Source organism: Stegostoma tigrinum, chromosome 25, assembly GCF_030684315.1.
Source record: "Stegostoma tigrinum isolate sSteTig4 chromosome 25, sSteTig4.hap1, whole genome shotgun sequence".
NCBI lineage: Eukaryota > Metazoa > Chordata > Chondrichthyes > Orectolobiformes > Stegostomatidae > Stegostoma > Stegostoma tigrinum.
The window spans coordinates 36286506-36306346 of record NC_081378.1 but is presented as its reverse complement, the minus strand read 5'-3'; the positions used below and the strand labels follow the sequence as shown (position 1 = coordinate 36306346).

At 40.4% G+C, this 19841-nt stretch overlaps 1 protein-coding gene across 17 annotated transcripts in view; it reads right to left on the bottom strand.

Moving 5' to 3' along the window:
* anks1b (ankyrin repeat and sterile alpha motif domain containing 1B) overlaps nt 1-19841 on the bottom strand; it is a 766097-nt gene that overhangs the window by 130666 nt on the left and 615590 nt on the right. For all 17 annotated transcript variants that reach the window (XM_048554436.2, XM_048554438.2, XM_048554441.2 and 14 more), the window contains one exon: nt 15561-15729. In XM_048554436.2, coding sequence (XP_048410393.2) covers nt 15561-15729 — 169 coding nt within the window. The remainder of the gene's footprint in view (nt 1-15560; nt 15730-19841) is intronic.

Below are 19841 nucleotides of genomic sequence, written 5' to 3'. Positions count from 1 at the left end.
CTAAGTTTTCAATCTATTGATGGTCAAAAGAAACAAGCTCTCCAAGAAGAAAGGCTAAAAGTTCAGGAGGTATTTGTTGTATGAACAACAAAGATGGTAGCTGCCAATGCAGATACTCATCAGCACTTGACTTAAATGACACATGCAACAAATTACAGTAATTTAATCCCACTCCGTCCCAAAGCAAGGGAAAACATACTGAGATAAAATGCACTTTTTCTCATTCATACTTGCAATCCTTAAGTAACACAGAGCCTTAGTTAATGCAGTGCAATTAATACAAAAGTTACAGTGCAAGTAACAAAACAGCTGCCACTGGAAGAGGCTGACCTGAAGCTAACATATTGGTAATTGTACTGTAGATTAGTGAAAAATTAACCTTGGAAACTGCAAAAAAAACTGTCAAAAACTGCAGTCAACTTATATCCTATGTCTAAAAGTGAACCTTGGAACAGGCTAAGAGTATTTGGCCTTTTTGAAGTGTTATCACCATCCAATGCAAAATTTGGGCCTATCTTAAACTCCTGTGCAGCTTTACAACAGTCTGCACTGCCTGGTAGACCCCTACTGTACATTTATAAGATCTCAATAAGTAAAAAATACATTTGTGAGCTGAAAAATTGTAGCTAACTAATAATGGGAGTATAACATTGTGATCAGAGATAATGGGAACTGCAGATGCTAGAGAATCCAAGATAACAAAGTGTGGAGCTGGATGAACACAGCAGGCCAAGCAGCATCTCAGGAGCACAAAAGCTGACATTTTGGGCCTAGACCCTTCATCAGAGCTGAAGGAGGGTCTAGGCCCGAAACGTCAGCTTTTGTGCTCCTGAGATGCTGCTTGGCCTGCTGTATTCATCCAGCTCCACATTTTGTTATTATGGGAGTATAACATGTTGTGGCTGAACAGGGATATTAAGTATATACTCAGTGTATGCAAAAACATGGATGTAATCTTCTGTTCTTCTGTATTAAGTTCAATAGCAGGCAAAGAGTAAGTGTTTGTTAGAACACAGTATGGAGCTGGAGGAACACAGTAGACCATGCAGCATCAGAAGAGCAGGAAAGCTGATGTTTCAGGCCAGGAGCATTCTTCAGAAGAAGGGTGCCAACCCGAAACGTCAGCTTTCCTGCTGTTCTGATGCTGCCTGGCCTGCTGTGTTCCTCCAGCTCCACACTGTGTTATCTCTGACTCCAGTATCAGCAGTTCTTACCATCTCTATATACGTAAGCATTAACTGCTTTCGCTAGGTAGTGGGTCAGATTTTCTCAGCAGTTGTCTGCTCATAATACATGCATGATGATGGAATGAATCTTGCAGCGGGGGGAGCATGAATACAACACCCCCACTGCTATCTTACAGGTTTGAATTCCCAAAGCCTATTTAAAGGGCATCCAGACTGGCATCGTTCTTGTAGGATCTCACCGCGTAGCCTGTGTGGATGTCTGCAACCGAACACTGTCAGCCTGCCTCCCATTCCTGGCCAAACAGACTTCCATCTTTAGCCAGTGTTCTTAACCCATTACCCATTATGTTTTAGGTTCTCTCCCTTTGTAATTGCCTGTGTCTTGTGCAACTTAGACTGCTGTCACTGGATGCCCATGGTAGACTGGCATAAACGCATGTTTCCCAGAGGGGCCAAAACAGTGGCTACTCACTCCAATATCTATAGTACCCTGCTGCATGTTTCAAAAGCAGAAGATACATATTGCTCACGTACGAAGATCTAAGTTGGAAAATAGAGCTTAATTCAGCAAGACTGGCCTTTTTACTGAACCTGCATGAAATGCTCCAGGACTTACTGATGTTTGTGGTCAGCAAAACTCGACTTGCCTTTGAAGATTTGAGAACCTCATTGCAAACTTTCCCCCCACCGTTGCTACCTGCCATTTGACACCTCAAACAATTACATTCCCCTGCCTGACTTGCTTCCAACTCTCAGGACCAGCATAAGAATCAGCCTATGACTTTCATGACTGGAAAAACTGGGTTGTCTTATATGCTTCAATTTATGGTACCTCTACAGTGACAACACCCGTTAGCAGCATTTCAAGGGTACTGGATGTCAATTATTAACATTTAACAGTTTTATAATTATCACTTTTACATCTAATAGGTTCTAAATACAAGCAGATTACAGGTGAAAGTGATAATGACATCTCACAGCTGCTGGAAGATTAAGCCATAATTAATTTTGCCGACATTTTTCTGCTAATTCTTTTATCACCACAAAGACCTGTCCCATGCATATTTTATCGATGTTATTGCTCCTACATTAAGGTAATATTGCTCACTCATGTGAGACTCTCTCTGTTGTTAACTGTTCTTGGAAAACAGTCATATCAGGGCTGATAATGTGAGCTTACTATGACATGTCAGATGCTCATGTGTTAAGTCCTTGATGCACTGATTTTCTCAGGAATTGACAGAAAGGGGAGACTAAAGACTGAAATAACTCCACTGTTCAACATCCTGCCCAATTGTACTGAAGACAATGCATCACGTATCCTACTTATTAAAATTTGTTTTGTTATCAATTGTGTTTTAGGTGAAAAAAGACCATCAATATTCAACTTTCATCATTTTACTTTTAAAAGTAAAATGAGATTTTCACGAACTTAAAACGTTTCTGAGAAAGGCATCACTGACCTAACATGGCTGCTGTGATCCCCAGATAAGCCCAGGCAACCCACTTGATATAATCAAATCTTGGTGCATCAGAATTCTCATTTCTGTCAAAATATCAAAACTCAGTGTGGTCTAAATAAATTTCTCTCTCATGTTTTATTCATACTTTGCATGTTTCTTTCATATATTGGAGATGAAGGTTACCTGTGTACCATTCAGTTTGTAAAGGACAACAGAATTAGAATAAATAAGCCATATTTCACTAACGTGCTTTGACTAATAAAGAGGAGAAAAAGCAATGTAGATTCATAACAGTAAGGATTCTGCCAAGTGCTTCTCCCTCTCAAGCTCAGAAACTAGCCAAAGAAAAGCAACTTGGAACAACACAGTCACATCTGCTCAGAATTCCAGAACTTCTGCACCAAAGCTATTAAGGAAGAAACAAGACAACAGCAAAACGGTTGGTCTCAGTTTTCACTTTCACTAAATAAGGGCTCCTAAACTTCAACTGTAGCTGCTTTTATCTTCCTGTCTGTACCATACACCACTAGCTTCCTTTCCTGTAATTTTATTACCTACGCTTGTGTTTGATGTCGCATTTCTTTTTGACTTGGGTTCTAATAGGTAACAAATTTCTACTCAAGAAAATCTTGGAATTGGGTCTTTACTTTTGACCTGTTTAATTAAGTTCAATTGAGGTACAATAGCATTGTACAAAAAACTGTAGCAAATTACTGAGGGTTTTTTTTAAAGAGAAGAGGACAATTGATAACTGGCCCTGGTCTTGTCACTACAATAGACTGCAAAGAATATCATTTTTTTTGCCTCAGAGATAATGGGAACTGCAGATGCTGGAGAATCCAAGATAACAAAGTGTGGAGCTGGATGAACACAGCAGGCCAAGCAGCATCTCAGGAGCACAAAAGCTAACGTTTCGGGCCTAGACCAGCTCTCTGATGAAGGGTCTAGGCCCAAAATGTCAGCCTTTGTGCTCGTGAGATGCTTTTTTGGCCTGCTGTGTTCATCCAGCTCCACACTTTGTTATCATTTTTTTGCCTGACTGATTTTCGATTAACCTTTGCCAATACTTCGAAATTCACCCCTGCATCGAAATTGTGGGAAAAGTATACAGTGTGGAATTTTCTCTAGAAAAATGGGGGTTGAATGTAGGAAGGGCTGTTTCCACCAGGGAGATACCCACACTCCTTCTGCTACCTCAGAAATTAAGTACTGGGTAAGATGGCCCTGAGTTTACCTTCCTGAACCATCACCTATTAAGGCCCTTAAACATTCAATGAAAAACCACTTAAAGGCATCACACCACGTGGCCTGCCATTACCTTAATTGTCAGTCTGTGGATGGGCATGTCCTTTAATCTGCATTCATTTGTGTAAGATTGATGGATTCTGGGGTTTGTCAGTGGACTGCTATGGCCTTCCACACCAGCCACCACCTTCACCCCACAATCCCCAAAACTAGAAATACCCCTTTCCACCACTCTCAAACAACACTTACCTTTCTTGGTGGTAATTCTCCATGTGGAGATCTGGAGGGTGGTGTACCGATGGAAATTATGGCCTCTGCCAAGGCTGTGCCAAGTTCTGGAGATGCCAGTCTCTGATGAGCCAACAGCTCCAGCCGGGCACAACTAAGTCCAGCTTCATAATCTGGACTGAAAGCCCACTAGTAGCCAATCAACTGTCTGATCCAATGAGGTCAACAGCTGGTTTCTTTGCACTAAATCTTCCCAGTTCCATCCATAATCTTTATCTTAATTTCTAAACATAATAGATATAAGGAGTGGTGGATATGCTGAACAGATACTTTGCAACAATCTTCTCTGTACAAGATACAACTACAGAACAGAAATCATTGTGTATCATGAGTTGATAAAGATCAAGGAACTGAAAACAGTACAATCAAGAGGGTGCTGGTACTGAGAAAATGAAGAGAACGAAAAGCTGACAAGTCCCCAGATCTTAATGGACTTCATCCTGGGGTTTGAAAAGAAATGGCTGCTGAAATAGTAGCTGCATTGGTTTTAATTTTCAAATATTGCCAAAGTCTTGAAAGGCACTATCAGACTAGAAAATAAATTTAGAAGACAGTGCTTTCTTGGGAATCTTGGATGGTATGGGAATTGAACCTATGCTACTGCATCAATTTGTACCATAAACAAGCTACCCAGCTAAGAGAACTAATTACAACTCAAATGAAGGGATCAAATGTCTGGCTGCTAAGTTTGCTAATAAAAAAAGATGGTTAAAAAGTAAGTTATGAAGAAGACATAAATGGGTCAACAAATACAATTATTTAAATTAAGAGAGTCTGCAGAGCTCTGAAATGCAAAGAGGTCTGAGTGTTCTGCTATTTGAATCAGACACTGTTGGTATCCAGGTACAGCAAGTGACTGGGAAGCCAAAAGAACACTGTTGTTCGTTGTAGGGAGAATGGCATATAAAAGTAGGGTGTTTTTGCAACAGCTGCATGGGGCATTGGTGAGAATGCATCGCGAGTTCCATGCACTGCTTCAGTTGCCTTATTTTATAAAGGGCATAATTACAACGGAAGAGGCTCAGAGAAGGTTGAGTTGACTGATCACTTTCTCTTAACGACAGATGGGCAGGCTGGGTCTATATAAATGAGCGATCATTAAAATAATGATAAATGATCTTATTGAAACATGTAGGATCCTGAGGGGACTTGATGGGGTGTATGTTGAAAAGATGTTCCCCTTTGTTGGAGAGGCTAGAAGTAGGGGACGTCTTAAATGGGGACCTCATTTTTAAATTGAGATGAATAGAAAACTTTTCCACAAAGGGCTATGCATCTGTGGAACTCTCTTCATCAGAGAGCAGTGGAAGCTGAGTCATTTAATGTATTTACGATGGACAAACTTCTGGGCTAAGAGATTCAAAGGTAGGCAGGAAACTTAAATTGAGATCACAATCAGATCAGCCACTGTCTTGTTGTTTAATTTACTGCTGTTCCCAGTTCACATAGATGAAAAAAAATTGATGACTTATAACATACATTCTGTAGCTCTTCAGTATTCTCTCAATTCTCTTCCAAATGTTAAATGTACATTGTGTTGTGTTGTTCATAAAGGTCACTCCAGATTGATCAAGAGTGACACGATGATTTTTGTCACATTCTACACAGTTTTTGATAGCACTTGTATTTTTACTCAACACAACTCATCACAACTATTGAAACCACTTTCAATATAATTACATGAAATGTAATGTTCTAGATTGAGCTGTTTTAAAAATCTTAAAACAGCAAAACCACATTCAAATTGGTGAATCAAAATGAATCTCACTCTTAAATTACCAGTAATGCTAAAAATGTTGCACATCTCAACAGCTTAGTCAGCAATATCTCAGTGATGACCCAGCTTACTATGACCACAAACACAACATTTCTATATGGCCAGAAGTGCACAAAATCACAGAAAACTAAAAGAAACTAAGCAACTAGAGCACCAGGCATAATTCACTTCACAGAAGCTAATGCATCTAACACCTGCACATTATGTAAACCACAGTTTCAGACAAAGATACACAAAAGATGATCAAGAGTGAAGTGCATCTTCTTATCACCATACACCCTTCAATGAACAGTTTAGAAGAAACATATCTCCGAACCACATTATTCCAATTTGCAGCCTAAGCTACAGCTATGAGACATTTCATTTGTTAGACAGGAGTTGAAAAAAAGCACAGACAAGAAACAGAAGTAAGGAACATATATTTTGTTCTTGCCAAATCCCCAAAGCAATATGAAGCTAATGAAATAGTGTTGAAGTTTTACGACTGTTGCAATTAAAGAATTACAGCAGCAACTGACACACTAGCTACCAGAAACATCAATGAGAAAAAAGTGATAATCAATCGAAATGTCACTGATCTAAAACATTAACTTCGTATTTCAAGAATTTTTGCTTTTATTTCAGATTTTCAGCATCTGCAGTCAATTGCTTTAATGCATTTTTATGGAGGAATAATTACGAGATCCTTTGAAAAGCATCAACTTTGTGTCCATGTGTGAGAGCAAGTTGAATGTCTCATCTAAAGACGGCACCTCTTCTAGTGTGCAGAAGTAAATTTCCTGTAATATTCCAGTCTTTAAGTGCAGCCTTCTCAATCACACTAACAATGACGCTGCTGGACCAGTCCAACAGCTAAAAGCATCAAGTCGAAGTTAAAGTCGTAAGTATAATGAAGCGAAGTCTTCCTTCATGATGATTGAGGCTTCAAAACTGAATTGGGTAAAATCTACTGTGTTTCCTGCATCCCAAGTAAAATTAAAGCACAAGCACCATTTTTCAGTTAGAGATACTGTCAAAATACTATCTGTTGGTATGACTTGTTGGGTATCACAGCATTGCTGGGGGACTAATTTCTGATCAGGGATAACACAAGATAGTTCCTCTTCTGGTGCACTGATCTAATTGAGCCATATTTGGCGAAATTCGCTTAAATACATTTAACAGCATATATGTTTGCACATGTGTGCGTATGTTACAAATATTTTATGTACATAATACACACACAACAGTTGGTCCTACACAGCATCACATAAAGATGAATTAACAATGACATTATGTCTGTCACACTTTAAAAATTATCTTATTTTATTATAGATTGTTTAAACCATTTTTTCCACTTCCCTCACAGATAAATGCAAAGTAATTCGCACATTGCTTGCACAGTGCCTGTTTCCTTGGAAACAGTACAGCTGGTGTCATAAAATTAATAACACAGAACACAAAAAATACAATAGTGTGGAAAGTAGTGCTCTATAATTGTGCTCACTGCCGACAGTTTACCATCCTAGCTTTCCCAATGAATAGGACCCCAGTCCATTAGTTGCACTAAGCAGGGCTTTGAAATAAACTGCAGCTGAAGTGGACTTGCTACTCTTCGTAATCTCCATGGAAAGTAAACCCTTTAGGTGTGGCAGTGCCAGACTGAACTGAGCTGCAAAACGTCTCCTGAGTGCGTCAGCTGCAGAAGCAATCTGACTCACACTGTCATATTATTTGTGCAGTTTCACTGTAACAGCAGAGAGCTCATAATGGAACTGTTCCAGCATCATTCAATGCCTACTAATATCACACTGAGCCTTTCAACAGAACAAGATGGGCTACAATGGCAGGAATAAATGCCACAGCCTGTGCTCACCTCAAACATGCTTGGCACCTGAATGCTCAATATTTTGCTCAATAGGCTGAATGGTACACTCTTCAAACACGGACGATTATTAAACGTGAATAAAATGTACCCTTTCATTATCACATAACTGTATCTCAATGCTGGTCTTAAAAGTAATTTCTTCCATGTTCATTAAAATTACATCATTCGAATGATTCCAGACCAACAAAGTTTTCTCCTTGCTAAGGACTGAAAGGCATATGCTGTTGAGAATACAGATTTAATAGCGACATTCCCCGTGTGACACATTTCTCAATTGCAATTGGAAAGTTGCTAAATTACTCATATCTTTAAAAAGAAATCTTGCAAATGTCTTTCTTTATTTTTAGCAAATCCTAACATAATTTCTAAAAATGACAGAAAATGACAAAAACAAGGAAATATTAATCTACACTAGTATCTGTTCAAATATAGTCCGGAGAATTTATGCAGACTGCCTGTATAGCCATTTACAAATTAAAAATGGCACTTTGATTAATGATTTTGAAAACAGTGGTTCTAATGACCCACTGTGGATTTTATGTAGGTGTTAAATAACTGAAAATACCAACTGGGGGAGGGAATCCAATTAATTTTAATGCATCTATTGCTCTAATGCAGATTTCGCAGGTCCAGTAACAGGTGAAAATTTTTAATTGCTTTCCCAAAAAGACTGAAAGAATATCTGGAACCTTGTAAACATCTGCACGTCAGGAACTGTTATATCATCAATTCTCACCCTCTAACCTTCTCTTGTAGCTACAGTATTTATACAGCTGTTCCAAATAGATTTGTAGGCAATCATGACACCCAGGATATCACTGGTGGGAAATTCAACAACAGTAATGCTACTAAATGTCCAGACTGATGTTAGACCTTCTCCTGTTGGGAATGGTCATGCCTGGCAGTTCTGTGGTGCGAAAATTACTTGATAGCTATCCTCATAATCTTGAAGGATGTCCAGATTTTGTTGCATGCAGATATAGGAGTTGCAATGGTATTGAACATTGTGCACACATGAATGCACATCCCCATTTCTGAATCTGTGACGGACACAAGGTTACTGATGAAGCAGCTGAAGGTGATTGGGCTCAGGACACCGTGCTGAGAACATCCTGAGGTAATATCTGAGAGTTGAGAGAAGAGAAGGTGATGGGCTAGTGCTACTGTCGCTGGATTGTTAATCCAGAGACCTAGGTAATGTTCCTGGGATCCGGGTTCGAATCCTGCCATGGCAGATGGTGGAATTTGAATTCAATAAAATATCTGAAATTAAGAATCTAATAATGACCATAAATCCATTAACAATTGTCAGGAAAACCCGACCTAGTTCACTAATGCCCCTTTAGGAAAGGAAACTGCCATCCTTACCCGGTCTGGCCTATATGTGACTCCAAATCCACAGCAATGTGGTTGACTCTTACATGCCCTCTGGGCAATTTGGGATGGGCATCAAATGCTACCTAGCCAGCAATGCCCTCATCCTGTGAATGAATAAAGAAGAAATAAAAGAATTGGCCTCCAACTAGGGGGGAGTATTTTCCTTTGTGCTGATTCTAACCAGTGGGAAATGTTTTCTCAATTTTCACTGTTCTTTTTTAAGTTTGCTTCGCTGCCACACTCTATCAAGAATAGCCCTGATGTTGATGTTGAGGGCAATCATGTTCACTGCACATCTGGAGGTCAATTCAATCATCCATGTTTTGATGAAAGCTGTAATGGAGTCTGTGACTATAGTAAAACTCAGAGCATTGCTTATCAACTTCAATTATTTTATAAATGATTGGAGGGAGACAGTGACCAAATGCTAATGTCACTGGACTCCGAATGGTCCAGGTAAATCCTCTGTAGACATGGGTTCAAATTGCTCTACAACAGTTAGTGGAACCTAAATTCAATAAATAAGTCTGGACTATAAAAGTAGTCTCATCAAAATGTGACCACCACAACCATCATCAATTATTGTAAAAACCCAACTAGTTTACTAATGGCCTTTAGGGAAGGAAAACTGCTATCCTTACCTGGTCTGGTCTATATGTGAGATCAGACCTACAATGTGACATTGCCAGCAAAGCTCTCATTCCATGAAACAATAATGAATACAACAGTAGACTGATTGGCAATTATTGGCTGAATTGAATAAGTTTTTGTAAGAATGGAACAAACCTTTAACCATACTGAAACAGACTGACTACAGGCATGATCAATTCCAGAACACATGTATTCAATGCTACAGTTAAATTGTTGTCAGAGCCCACAGCCTTTACAATATCCACTGTCTTCAGCTGTTTCTTGATCTCATGAGGAAGGATTCAGTGAGGCTGAAGATGGCATCTGTTAACAAGTCTGATTAAAGATGGTTGCAAACACTTGTGCAGAGATAGTAAGAATAGCCAATACTGGAGCCAGAGATAACACAGTGTGGAGCTGGAGGAACACAGCAGGCTGGGCAGCATCAAAGGAGCAGGAAAGCTAACATTTTGGTTCAGGGCCCCCAATTCAGAAGAAGGGTCCCGACACAAAATGTTAGCTTTCCTGCTCCTCTGATGCTGCCTGGCCTGCTGTGTTCCTCCAGCTTTACACTGTGTTATCTCTGCAAACACTTCCACCTTCTGTTTTGCACTGATTTGCTGGGTTGTATATTATTGAGCATGGGGATATTTGCAGAATCTTCACCCGTATTAGTTTCGCAAATAGCTAATACACTTGCATTACTGGATGTGATAAGATTGATCAGCTGGTTGTAGAATTGCTTAGCTCTATTCACGAAACACCATTTTGACTTTCTACCATGCAGTCGTTCTCAGCTTCACTAGGTTGGCATTTCATTTATAGGCACTGCTCCTGGCATGGTCTACTAAACTTCATAATGAGTTGTTCCTGTTTCTTGACGGTTATGGTTAAGTGGGAAATATGCTGGATCATGAAGTTACAGACTTGTTAAATACGATACTGCTGCTGCTGATGATCCACACATTCTCAAGGAAACCCAGTCTGGAACTGCTGAATCAGTAGAGAGTTTTTTCACAATGCCACACAACATGATTGAAAGTGTCCTGAATATGGATGGAATGTGGTCTCTATAAGAACTGTGTGCTAGTTTTACCCTGAACACATCAGTTGGTGAAATGACAAGGGCACAGTGAAGCAGGAGTTTTGTTGATTCCTTTCACACCTGCTGTAGGTCCAATATGGCAGCAGTGGTGGTACTGACGCACTCTTGGCTATCAACAGTGAAGTTCCCACAAAAGTATATAATGTCCCTTTACTATCTTTAGTGCATCTTCCAAATGGCATTCAACATGGAGGAGGGAAGGATTGACTGTACCATTCGTGAAGGAACAGCTGAGGAGACTTCCTTTTGGGAAAGAATCTGTTTGCCATTGATTACTTTCTACATTTATCAGAAAAGCAGTGTTGCTTTAGATTTTAGATTTCAGCTCCTCTGGGAAAACATATTGCAGCTTTATCACAATGTATTCCTCAAGTCCTCAATAATTCCAGCTGCTCTGCCTGAGGTTCAAAATGGCCCAGCTGTTAGTATTTGTACACTGGCTAAAGGTTCATTGCAAGCAATTGAAAGTGATTGTTAAGGCATTAGTTAGGATCCCAGGTCCAACTCTATTCAGGATTCAACAAGCAGACTGGCCCCAAAGACTGTTTAATCTGTTCATTCCTCCCAGTGTTTACAAAAAGATCAAAATATACAAACAGTATACTATTGGACTTACAGTGGAGGTATGTGTTACTGCTGCCTTTTCCAACTGACTATACTCATGTGGAGATTTAATTACCATCAACCAATCTAACAACCCATGTTGGCAGGGGTGGTCTTGTGATGCGGTGGCAGTGTCCCTACCTCTGAGCCGGGAGGACCAGGCTCAAGCCCCTCCAGCTTCAGTCGCGTGTAATAATATCACTGAACAGGCTGAATCGAAAACATCCAAAGAGCTGACAAAAATCAGAAGAGATTTCAGTCCCTCACAGAATATGTAATGTATTAATGTCCAGAAACAAAGATTTTTCCGAGCAAGCACAATATTCATCCTAAACAGAAATATTTCCTCGTATACTGCAATTTCCATTCGTTCACAATCTTCCCAGGCAAAACTTACTTGAAAGTGTTCTGTGCTAGCCCTGAACTTGCATTTTTCTCTAGTTTCTCAAGCACCCTTCTCCCCTCATGCTAGCTCCAAAATCACCCTGTCATGAGCAACCCACCACCTCTTGTTTTCTCAACCCTACTCCGACTGAACAGTTAATCATTTAACATGCTTTCCTATTAACATGTTTACTGATACAGTCAACATATCTCTCCCTCCAGCAACACTCCTCCTCAACTTTACATCTGCCATCAACACCATTACAAAGTTAAATTGTCCCTCATCCTTCTTTGTCCACAGCATGACAGGGGGTTAGCCAGACCATCCTTCTCCCATGCCTCTCTGCTGCAGTTAGCTGGGTGGGACTGCACTCATTGGTCTGGTACTATCTACCTAATGGTAGTTAGTTGCATAACTTCTACTCACTTAGTTAACTATGACGTCCTCTATGGATCTATCCTTGCGCACTCCTCCACTTCTCATTTACTCAATGCCCGGTGACATAATCTGAAAACAGTATTTCTGACATGTATGCTGATACCATCCAGCTCTATCTCACCAACAACCCTCCTGACTCTTCCATTGTTGTTAAATTATCAGGTTACTTGTCTAACATCCAGCACTCCAATTAAATATTGAGAAAAGAAAGCCACTGTTTTAGAACCTCTTCAGAAACTCCATTCCCTAGCTAGTGACTCCATCTCTCTCTCTGAGAACTATAGTTTGAATCAGACAAAATCTTTATACTGGAGATGGGTTTTCAACCACAAATCCAATGCCATCACTAAGAATGCTGACTTAATTCACCATAGCACCACCTCTAACTGAGATCATCAGCTGCTGGAATTCCACCCAGGCCTTTGATTCTTCTGGGTTTGACTGTTGCAATACACTAATCAGTGACCACTATTCTGCTACGGTCTAACTTGCACAAGGTCCCCCATATCCATTACCCTGGCAGTTGCTGATCTACATCGGCTCCTTGTGAATTAAAGCTTGAGTATTAAAATTCTAACCCTTACCTTCAAATCAGTCCATGGCTTTGCTCTTTTCAATGGCTGTGATCTTCTCTGGCCACACAGTCCTTCATAGTATATGTGCTCATCTAAATCTGACCTCTTGAGCATCCCCAATTTCAACCACTTCATCATCAGTGCCCATGGTTCCTGGTTCCTAAGCTCTGGAATTCATTCCATGAATCATTCACACTCTTCCTCCCTTCTTTCAAACCATTGTTTCAAACTGAACTCCTTGAACAAGTATAGAGATAGTAGGAACTGTCGATGCTGGAGAATCTGAGATAACAAGGTGTAGAGCTGGATGAACACAGCAGGCCAAGCAGCATCAGACGAGCAGGAAAGCTGATGTTTCCGGTTGAGACCCTTCTTCAGAAATGGGGGAGGGGAAGGGGGTTCTGAAATAAGTAGGGAGTGAGGGGGAGGTGGACAGAAGATGGATAAAGGAGAAGATAGGTGGAGAGGAGGAAGACAGGTCAAAGAGCCAGGGTTGGAGCCAGTAAAGGTGAATATCGGTGGGGCTATAGGGAGGGGATAGGTCAGTCCAGGGAGGACGGACAGGTCAATGAGGCAGGGTGAGGTTAGTGGGTAGGAGACAGGGGTGGGGCTTGAGGTGTGAGGAATGGCTAGGGAGGCAGGGACGAGCTGGGCTGGTTTTGGGATGCAGCTGGGGGGAGGGGAGATTTTGAAGCTTGTGAAGTCCACATTGATGCCCTTGGGCTGCAGGGTTCCCAAGCGGAATATGAGGTGCTGTTCCTGCAACCTTCGGGTGGCGTCAACGTAGGAGGCCCAGGATGGACATGTCATCCAAGGAGTGGGAGGGGGAGTTGAAATGGTCTGCGACTGGGAGGTGGTTGTTTGTTGAGAACTGAGCGTAGGTGTTCCGCAAAGCGGTTCCCAAACCTCCACTTGGTTTCCCTGCTGTAGAGGAGGCCACAATGGGAACAGCAGAAACAGTATAGCACATTAGCAGATGTGCAGGTGAACATCTGTTTGATGTGGAATATCTTCTTAGGGCCTAGGATGGGGGTGAGGGGCGAGGTGTAGGGGGAGGTGTAGGGACAGGTGTAGCACATCCTGCGGTTGCAGGGAAAACTGCAGGGGGCAGTGGGGCTGGAGGGGAATGTGGAGCGGACAAGGGAGTCATGGAAAGTCACAATTCTGACAAAATCAATCACAATTTCACAATTATGCTTCATATTGCATATCATGGGCTGTTTTATTCCTATGTATTCATAGAATGGTTTCACGATTCTGCTGAAGTACTTCATGATTCCAAACATGATAACGGAACCGAGGCCAAATGGGATACACATTTTTCATTAAGTTGTGGTATGTAGGAACTATTAGATGGAGTCAAATGAAAAAGCCTGGATTTTAACTGCTTATGACAGTCAGCTCACTTTCACTGAGTGATTTTGGATTGTGTCACTACGCAATTTGCCAGGGTCACCATGACTAGCTCAGGATGATACGAAGTAAACTGTACCAGACGTGCACTGGGGATTGGACTGGAGAGAAAGACCCTGACTTACTTGTCATGGATAATAAAACGTGAGGCTGGATGAACACAGCAGGCCCAGCAGCATCTCAGGAGCACAAAAGCTGACGTTTCTGGCCTAGACCCTTCATCAGAGAGGGGGATGGGGAGAGGGAACTGGAATAAATAGGGAGAGAGGGGGAGGCGGACTTGTCATGGACATTTCTGACTGTTTAACAGCAAACTTTGATCATTTTTGCATAAGAATTCTCTTTTAACATGAAATAAAAATAAAGTTTCTGCCTGCTTCACTTTTGTGCCATTAGCTTAGATTAGACAATAGGTTATTCATTGCTGATTGTATGCAAAATGAGATGAAAGATGTCAAAGAATCTTGCATCTTATACAACAAGATATTCCAAAAGTGTTTCACTGGCACTGCTTTAATGTTTTACAGATGATATAGCCGTGGGATAAATGGCCAGATATCATATTTTAATGATGTTAGCTGAGGAACGATATGTCTTAACACGTTGGGAGAACTTTCTTTCTTTATGAATGATGCACTTACTATCTGATGATACAGACAAAGATTTGGTTTACTGCCATATAAGAAAGACAGTAAGTCCAACAGAGGCATGTCGACCGAAATGTTGTGCTCAGCTCTCTGGGTAAGGAAACAAACCACAATGTTCTGACTCAGAAGCAAGGCTGTTATTACTGAACGTCAGTTCACTTCTAATGCTATAAAGTTTAAGCTGTGGTTCGACTGCTTTATTGATAGTTCATTGCTATTGGTTTGAAGTTGCAAAAAGCATCATGCAAGATCATTTTAAATAGAACAGTTGGCAGAAATTGTTTGATTTCTACAAATCAGATATTACACTTACTTTTCTGCTGTATTGCACATTTTAAACTGATTCTTTTAAGTTACGCAGGTCCCTGTTGCGCCGTGTGATTTATCAACTGACTTATTTTCAAAGGATGTACTGTATAATGTGAATTTGCAAAAAATGGTGAAACTGTAAATAACCATACGTGTATAGAAGAAAATATATTATACAAATGTGTTGTATGCTTTAAAGTGTAAAAACAAAACATCTGTAATATTTTATTCTTTCCAAACCATTATCTTACCTATGAGGTCACTTCCTTCTATCGATCCGATGGAGTAGTTGGCGGGGCTAATAGGAGGTGTAGTATTAACACTGGCATAGCCTACAGATGAACTGACCTCTGACTGATCGTACACATGACTTGGCCTGTATACCTCCTGCGAGGAAATCAGTGAAGTTCGTTGCTTAGGCTGAAAATAAAGATAAAAAGTGTGTTACAAGGTCATTTTTATTATATTCTTTTCCTTTTTCCTTATCTTGTGGATAAAACTGATTTACACATGAGGGATCCTGAACAATACATTCCAGCACTATTATTCTTTATACACTTGGTAGGGATTCACCTAAGATGAGAGCTCTCAGTTTTTATTAATTACCGCAGATACTGAGCAGTCAGGAGGTGAGGTGATGTACCATCTGAATTCTATCCTTAGCTGTGTCCTAGAAACATGACAATAAACTGTTGTAGCATCCCTACTTGGTTTTTTCTCTGGCCCATAGCATCATCGAGATGCACAGCACAGAAACGGATCCTTCAGTCCAACTTATTCATGCCGACCAGATATCCTAAATAAATCTAGTCCCATTTGCCAGCATTTAGCCCATATCCCTCTAAACCCTTCCTATTCACGTACCCATCTGGATGCCTTTCAAATGCTGTAATTGTACAAGCCTCCACCACTTCCTCTGGCAGCTCATCCCATATACACACTGCCCTCAATGAGAAGAAGTTGTCCCTTGGGTCTCTTTTAAATCTATCCCCTCTCACCTTAAATCTCTAGGTTTTGGACTCCCACACCCTGGGGAAAGACCTTGTCTATTTACTTTGTTCATGCCCCTCATGATTTTATAAACCTCCAGAAAAATTAGCTCCAGCCTATTCAGGCTGTCCCTCCAGCTCAAACCCTCTAACTCTGGCAAAATCAATGTAAATCTTTTCTGAACCGTTTTAAGTTTCACAACATCCTTCCTATAGTAGGGAGACCGGAATTGGGTGCAGTATTCCAATTCGGTCTCACCAATGTCCTAAACAGCCACAACATGGCCTCCCAACTCCTATTCTCAATACAATGACCAATACAGGCACGCATACCAAATACTTTCTTGACTATCCTATCTAACCCACAACTCCACTTTCAATGAGCTATGAACTTGCACTCCAAGGTCTCTTTGTTCAGCAACACTCCCCAGGACCTTGCCATTAAGTGTATTAGCCCAGCCCTGATTTGTCTTTCCAAAATGCAGTATCTCACATTTATCTCAATTAAACTCCATCTGCCACACCTTGGCCCATTGGCCCATCTTAAATTATGTAAAATGATATTAAACATCTGCTACAAATTGGTCTCAACAGCAAACAGACCACCCTCCAAAAAAGTCAACGACTATTAATCTCCCAGGAGATCTGTGGGGAATTGGCTCAGCACACATAACATCAACATGGTCAGCATAAATGATACAAAGACAGCCATTAAAAAAAAGCCTTATAAACTTCTGTATTGCACATGATCTCTCTTGGGAAAACCCTGCAGTTGACTATTCTATGCGGGGGCAAGCAATACAATTGGCTTAGCAATGATTTAGGGGCCATCTAGGTCAAATTTGCAATATCAATGCGTCTAGTAGAAGGCTAGGGTTGGCAAAACAGTAAAAGTTTCCCAAAAGGCCAACAATGATAACAAAACTGGTCCATTCTGCAGACACCCACAGACAACTTTGCATCCACCTTCTCTGCAGCCATAACATTGTATTCCTCGTCCTGTTCTATCATCCTATGGACTTTGTATGGTATGATCTATCTGTACTGCATTCGAAACAAAACTTATCACGGTGCCTAGGTACATGTGACAATAATAAACTATATCAATAAAATCAAAATCAGATTGTTCAGTCATGAGAGGCAGTAAATTTACAAATAGGGTAGACCTGCTTGAATAACAAGGAGGCTATCACCACCATTACTTTAACCATGATTTTTGTTTTACTATTCAGTTAGTTTGGTATGAGCTTCTCTGTTGCAGAGCTGCATGAATATACTGCAATTAAAACAGCCTGTTTGATCCTGACTCATGATGCAAATTATTCTCCATCAATTTGTCAATGTAAAAATTCGTAATCCTCACAAATACCTCAAATGTTACCGCAATAATAAATATTGTAGTTGCAACAGAATCAACTGACAGGCTCATTATTAAATCTCTGAATTGAACTGCTTGCAATTAACTGTTGAAGCAAATAACAGAACAAATCAGAGGAGGAGACAAAAAATCCTTGAACCTAATTCAAGCACAACTGAAGCACAATTTCTTTTGGCCGGACTGTTATTTAACATTTAACAATTCACAAAAGATTGGAAAGCTCAGAGATGTGTTTGCAAAATTGTTTGTTCAAAGGAAGCAGGAAGAAAATAATTAACACTATACATTCTCTTGCGGTTTTCATTATGGCTGGCAAGAACATTCAAAGCATTATGAGAAATGCACACTGTAATTACAGTTCCTGCTGCAAGCCACGTGTAATTTGCAACAGGGATTGAAAAACAATGAAGAACTTTGACGTTGTGAACATGTGGCCATTAATTTTAACCAACTGGACTAATGCCAGACCATAGCGAGTGAGGAGCATTGCTCGCTGACAGTAACAGGTGATGGTGTCTGGAAGACTAAGAAAATAATGCTTTTAAAGGTTGACTCTTTAAATTTGACAGTTATTGTACATGTGATGGAGCAAGGGAAGTAAATGGTAATCAAGTTAGATGCTGTGCAAAATGATTGTCGCAGCTGTGTTTGAGCAATACAAAGGGCTATGGTAGCAACTCAACAGTCTTTTCTGCAGTTACCATTCAAACCACATTACATATCTTTTTTTAATGTAATATACACAAAGGGTCACTTATTTCAGTGAGACATTTTAATTTCGTTTTCAAAGGGGATTACTAGGATTTGCATATCCTGAAAGCACTTGTGGCCACAGTTCAATATCACGTCATATAGTGCTGACATCAGATTAAGACAAGAATCTAATGTCGGACAACATCAAAATAAAAATTGACAGAACAGTAACTTTTTTTTAAAAAAAGGAATGCTACATTTTCAAGATAACATAAATGGACCAAGCAAATGTAAATGTAATATGTTTTCCAAAATTAACAATTGATTTCAACTGCAAACTATGTGTGATACAATAGATACTTGCATATACAATTAAAGATAGAAAGCAAGTCAAGGTACAAAGCACAGAGTTTTTAATGTATAACAGCCTGATTCTTCCTAAAGTTGGGAAATTTGTGATTGAATTTTAAGTGGATAATTCATCTATCCATTCGAGGCTGACAAAACTCCAAAACTCCAATCCAAATGCTGAATTGCGGAATGCCATACCGTAATAATTCAGGGGGTTTTTGTAATAATGTTCTTCCAAACTGACCTTCAAGTGGCAGAACTTCCATGCCTATCGACATTCCCTAGATATAGCTTGCAAAGAGTGAGGTAATAGTAATACAACGAAAGCTGGGGAAAATGGATAAATGGAGCCTGAAGACAGTGGCAGATCGAAACCGGGAAGAAATTATAACACCGTATCTATGTATTTTTACATGCATGGCAAGTATATACTGCATTAATTATCAGTACAATTTGTGCACAAAGGAAGAATAGCAGCAAAACCGGCAACTAGAAAGAGAAAAGAGGAGATATTGAGAAGAAGTGATCCTGATTTGACCACTGTGTCAGGATTTTATGTTTAATGTAGCAACAGATATACTCTTAAAGACCTCGGAAAAGAATTAGTAGCTAGATTTTATGTTTCCTCATCCATGCATCTGAGCATGGAATGCAAGATTCAGGGGGTGGCTTTCCAGCCATCTACCTACCTGCCAGATAGGACGGAAATGTTACAGGAGGAATTGGGCTTGTCAGGTAGTTCACTAACCTACCATTGGATTTATTGAGGCAATTATGCAGATGATTAATGGGCAGCAAGGGTCTAATTCCTCTATCAGTGAAGGTCCACACCATGAAGGATGCCCAGCACCTTTACTTGATACTAGAGCAGACAAAAGAATGCAGGGACCCTCCTCTGCAAGTTCCCTGAGCTCACTGGCAGCCATAACCCTCCCATGGTTATCTGTTCCACTTTGCCCCTCCCCTGGCCTCTTTCACCCAAGATTATACACTCCTCCCTGAGATGCCAGAGCCCAGGCTTACCTAGCCTCCTCAGATCGGCTGGCATCTCTTTAAAGCAGAATATCTTCTTGAGAAAGGGGTGGCAGTTCTACGTCTAGTTAATTAACGCTACCCCAAGG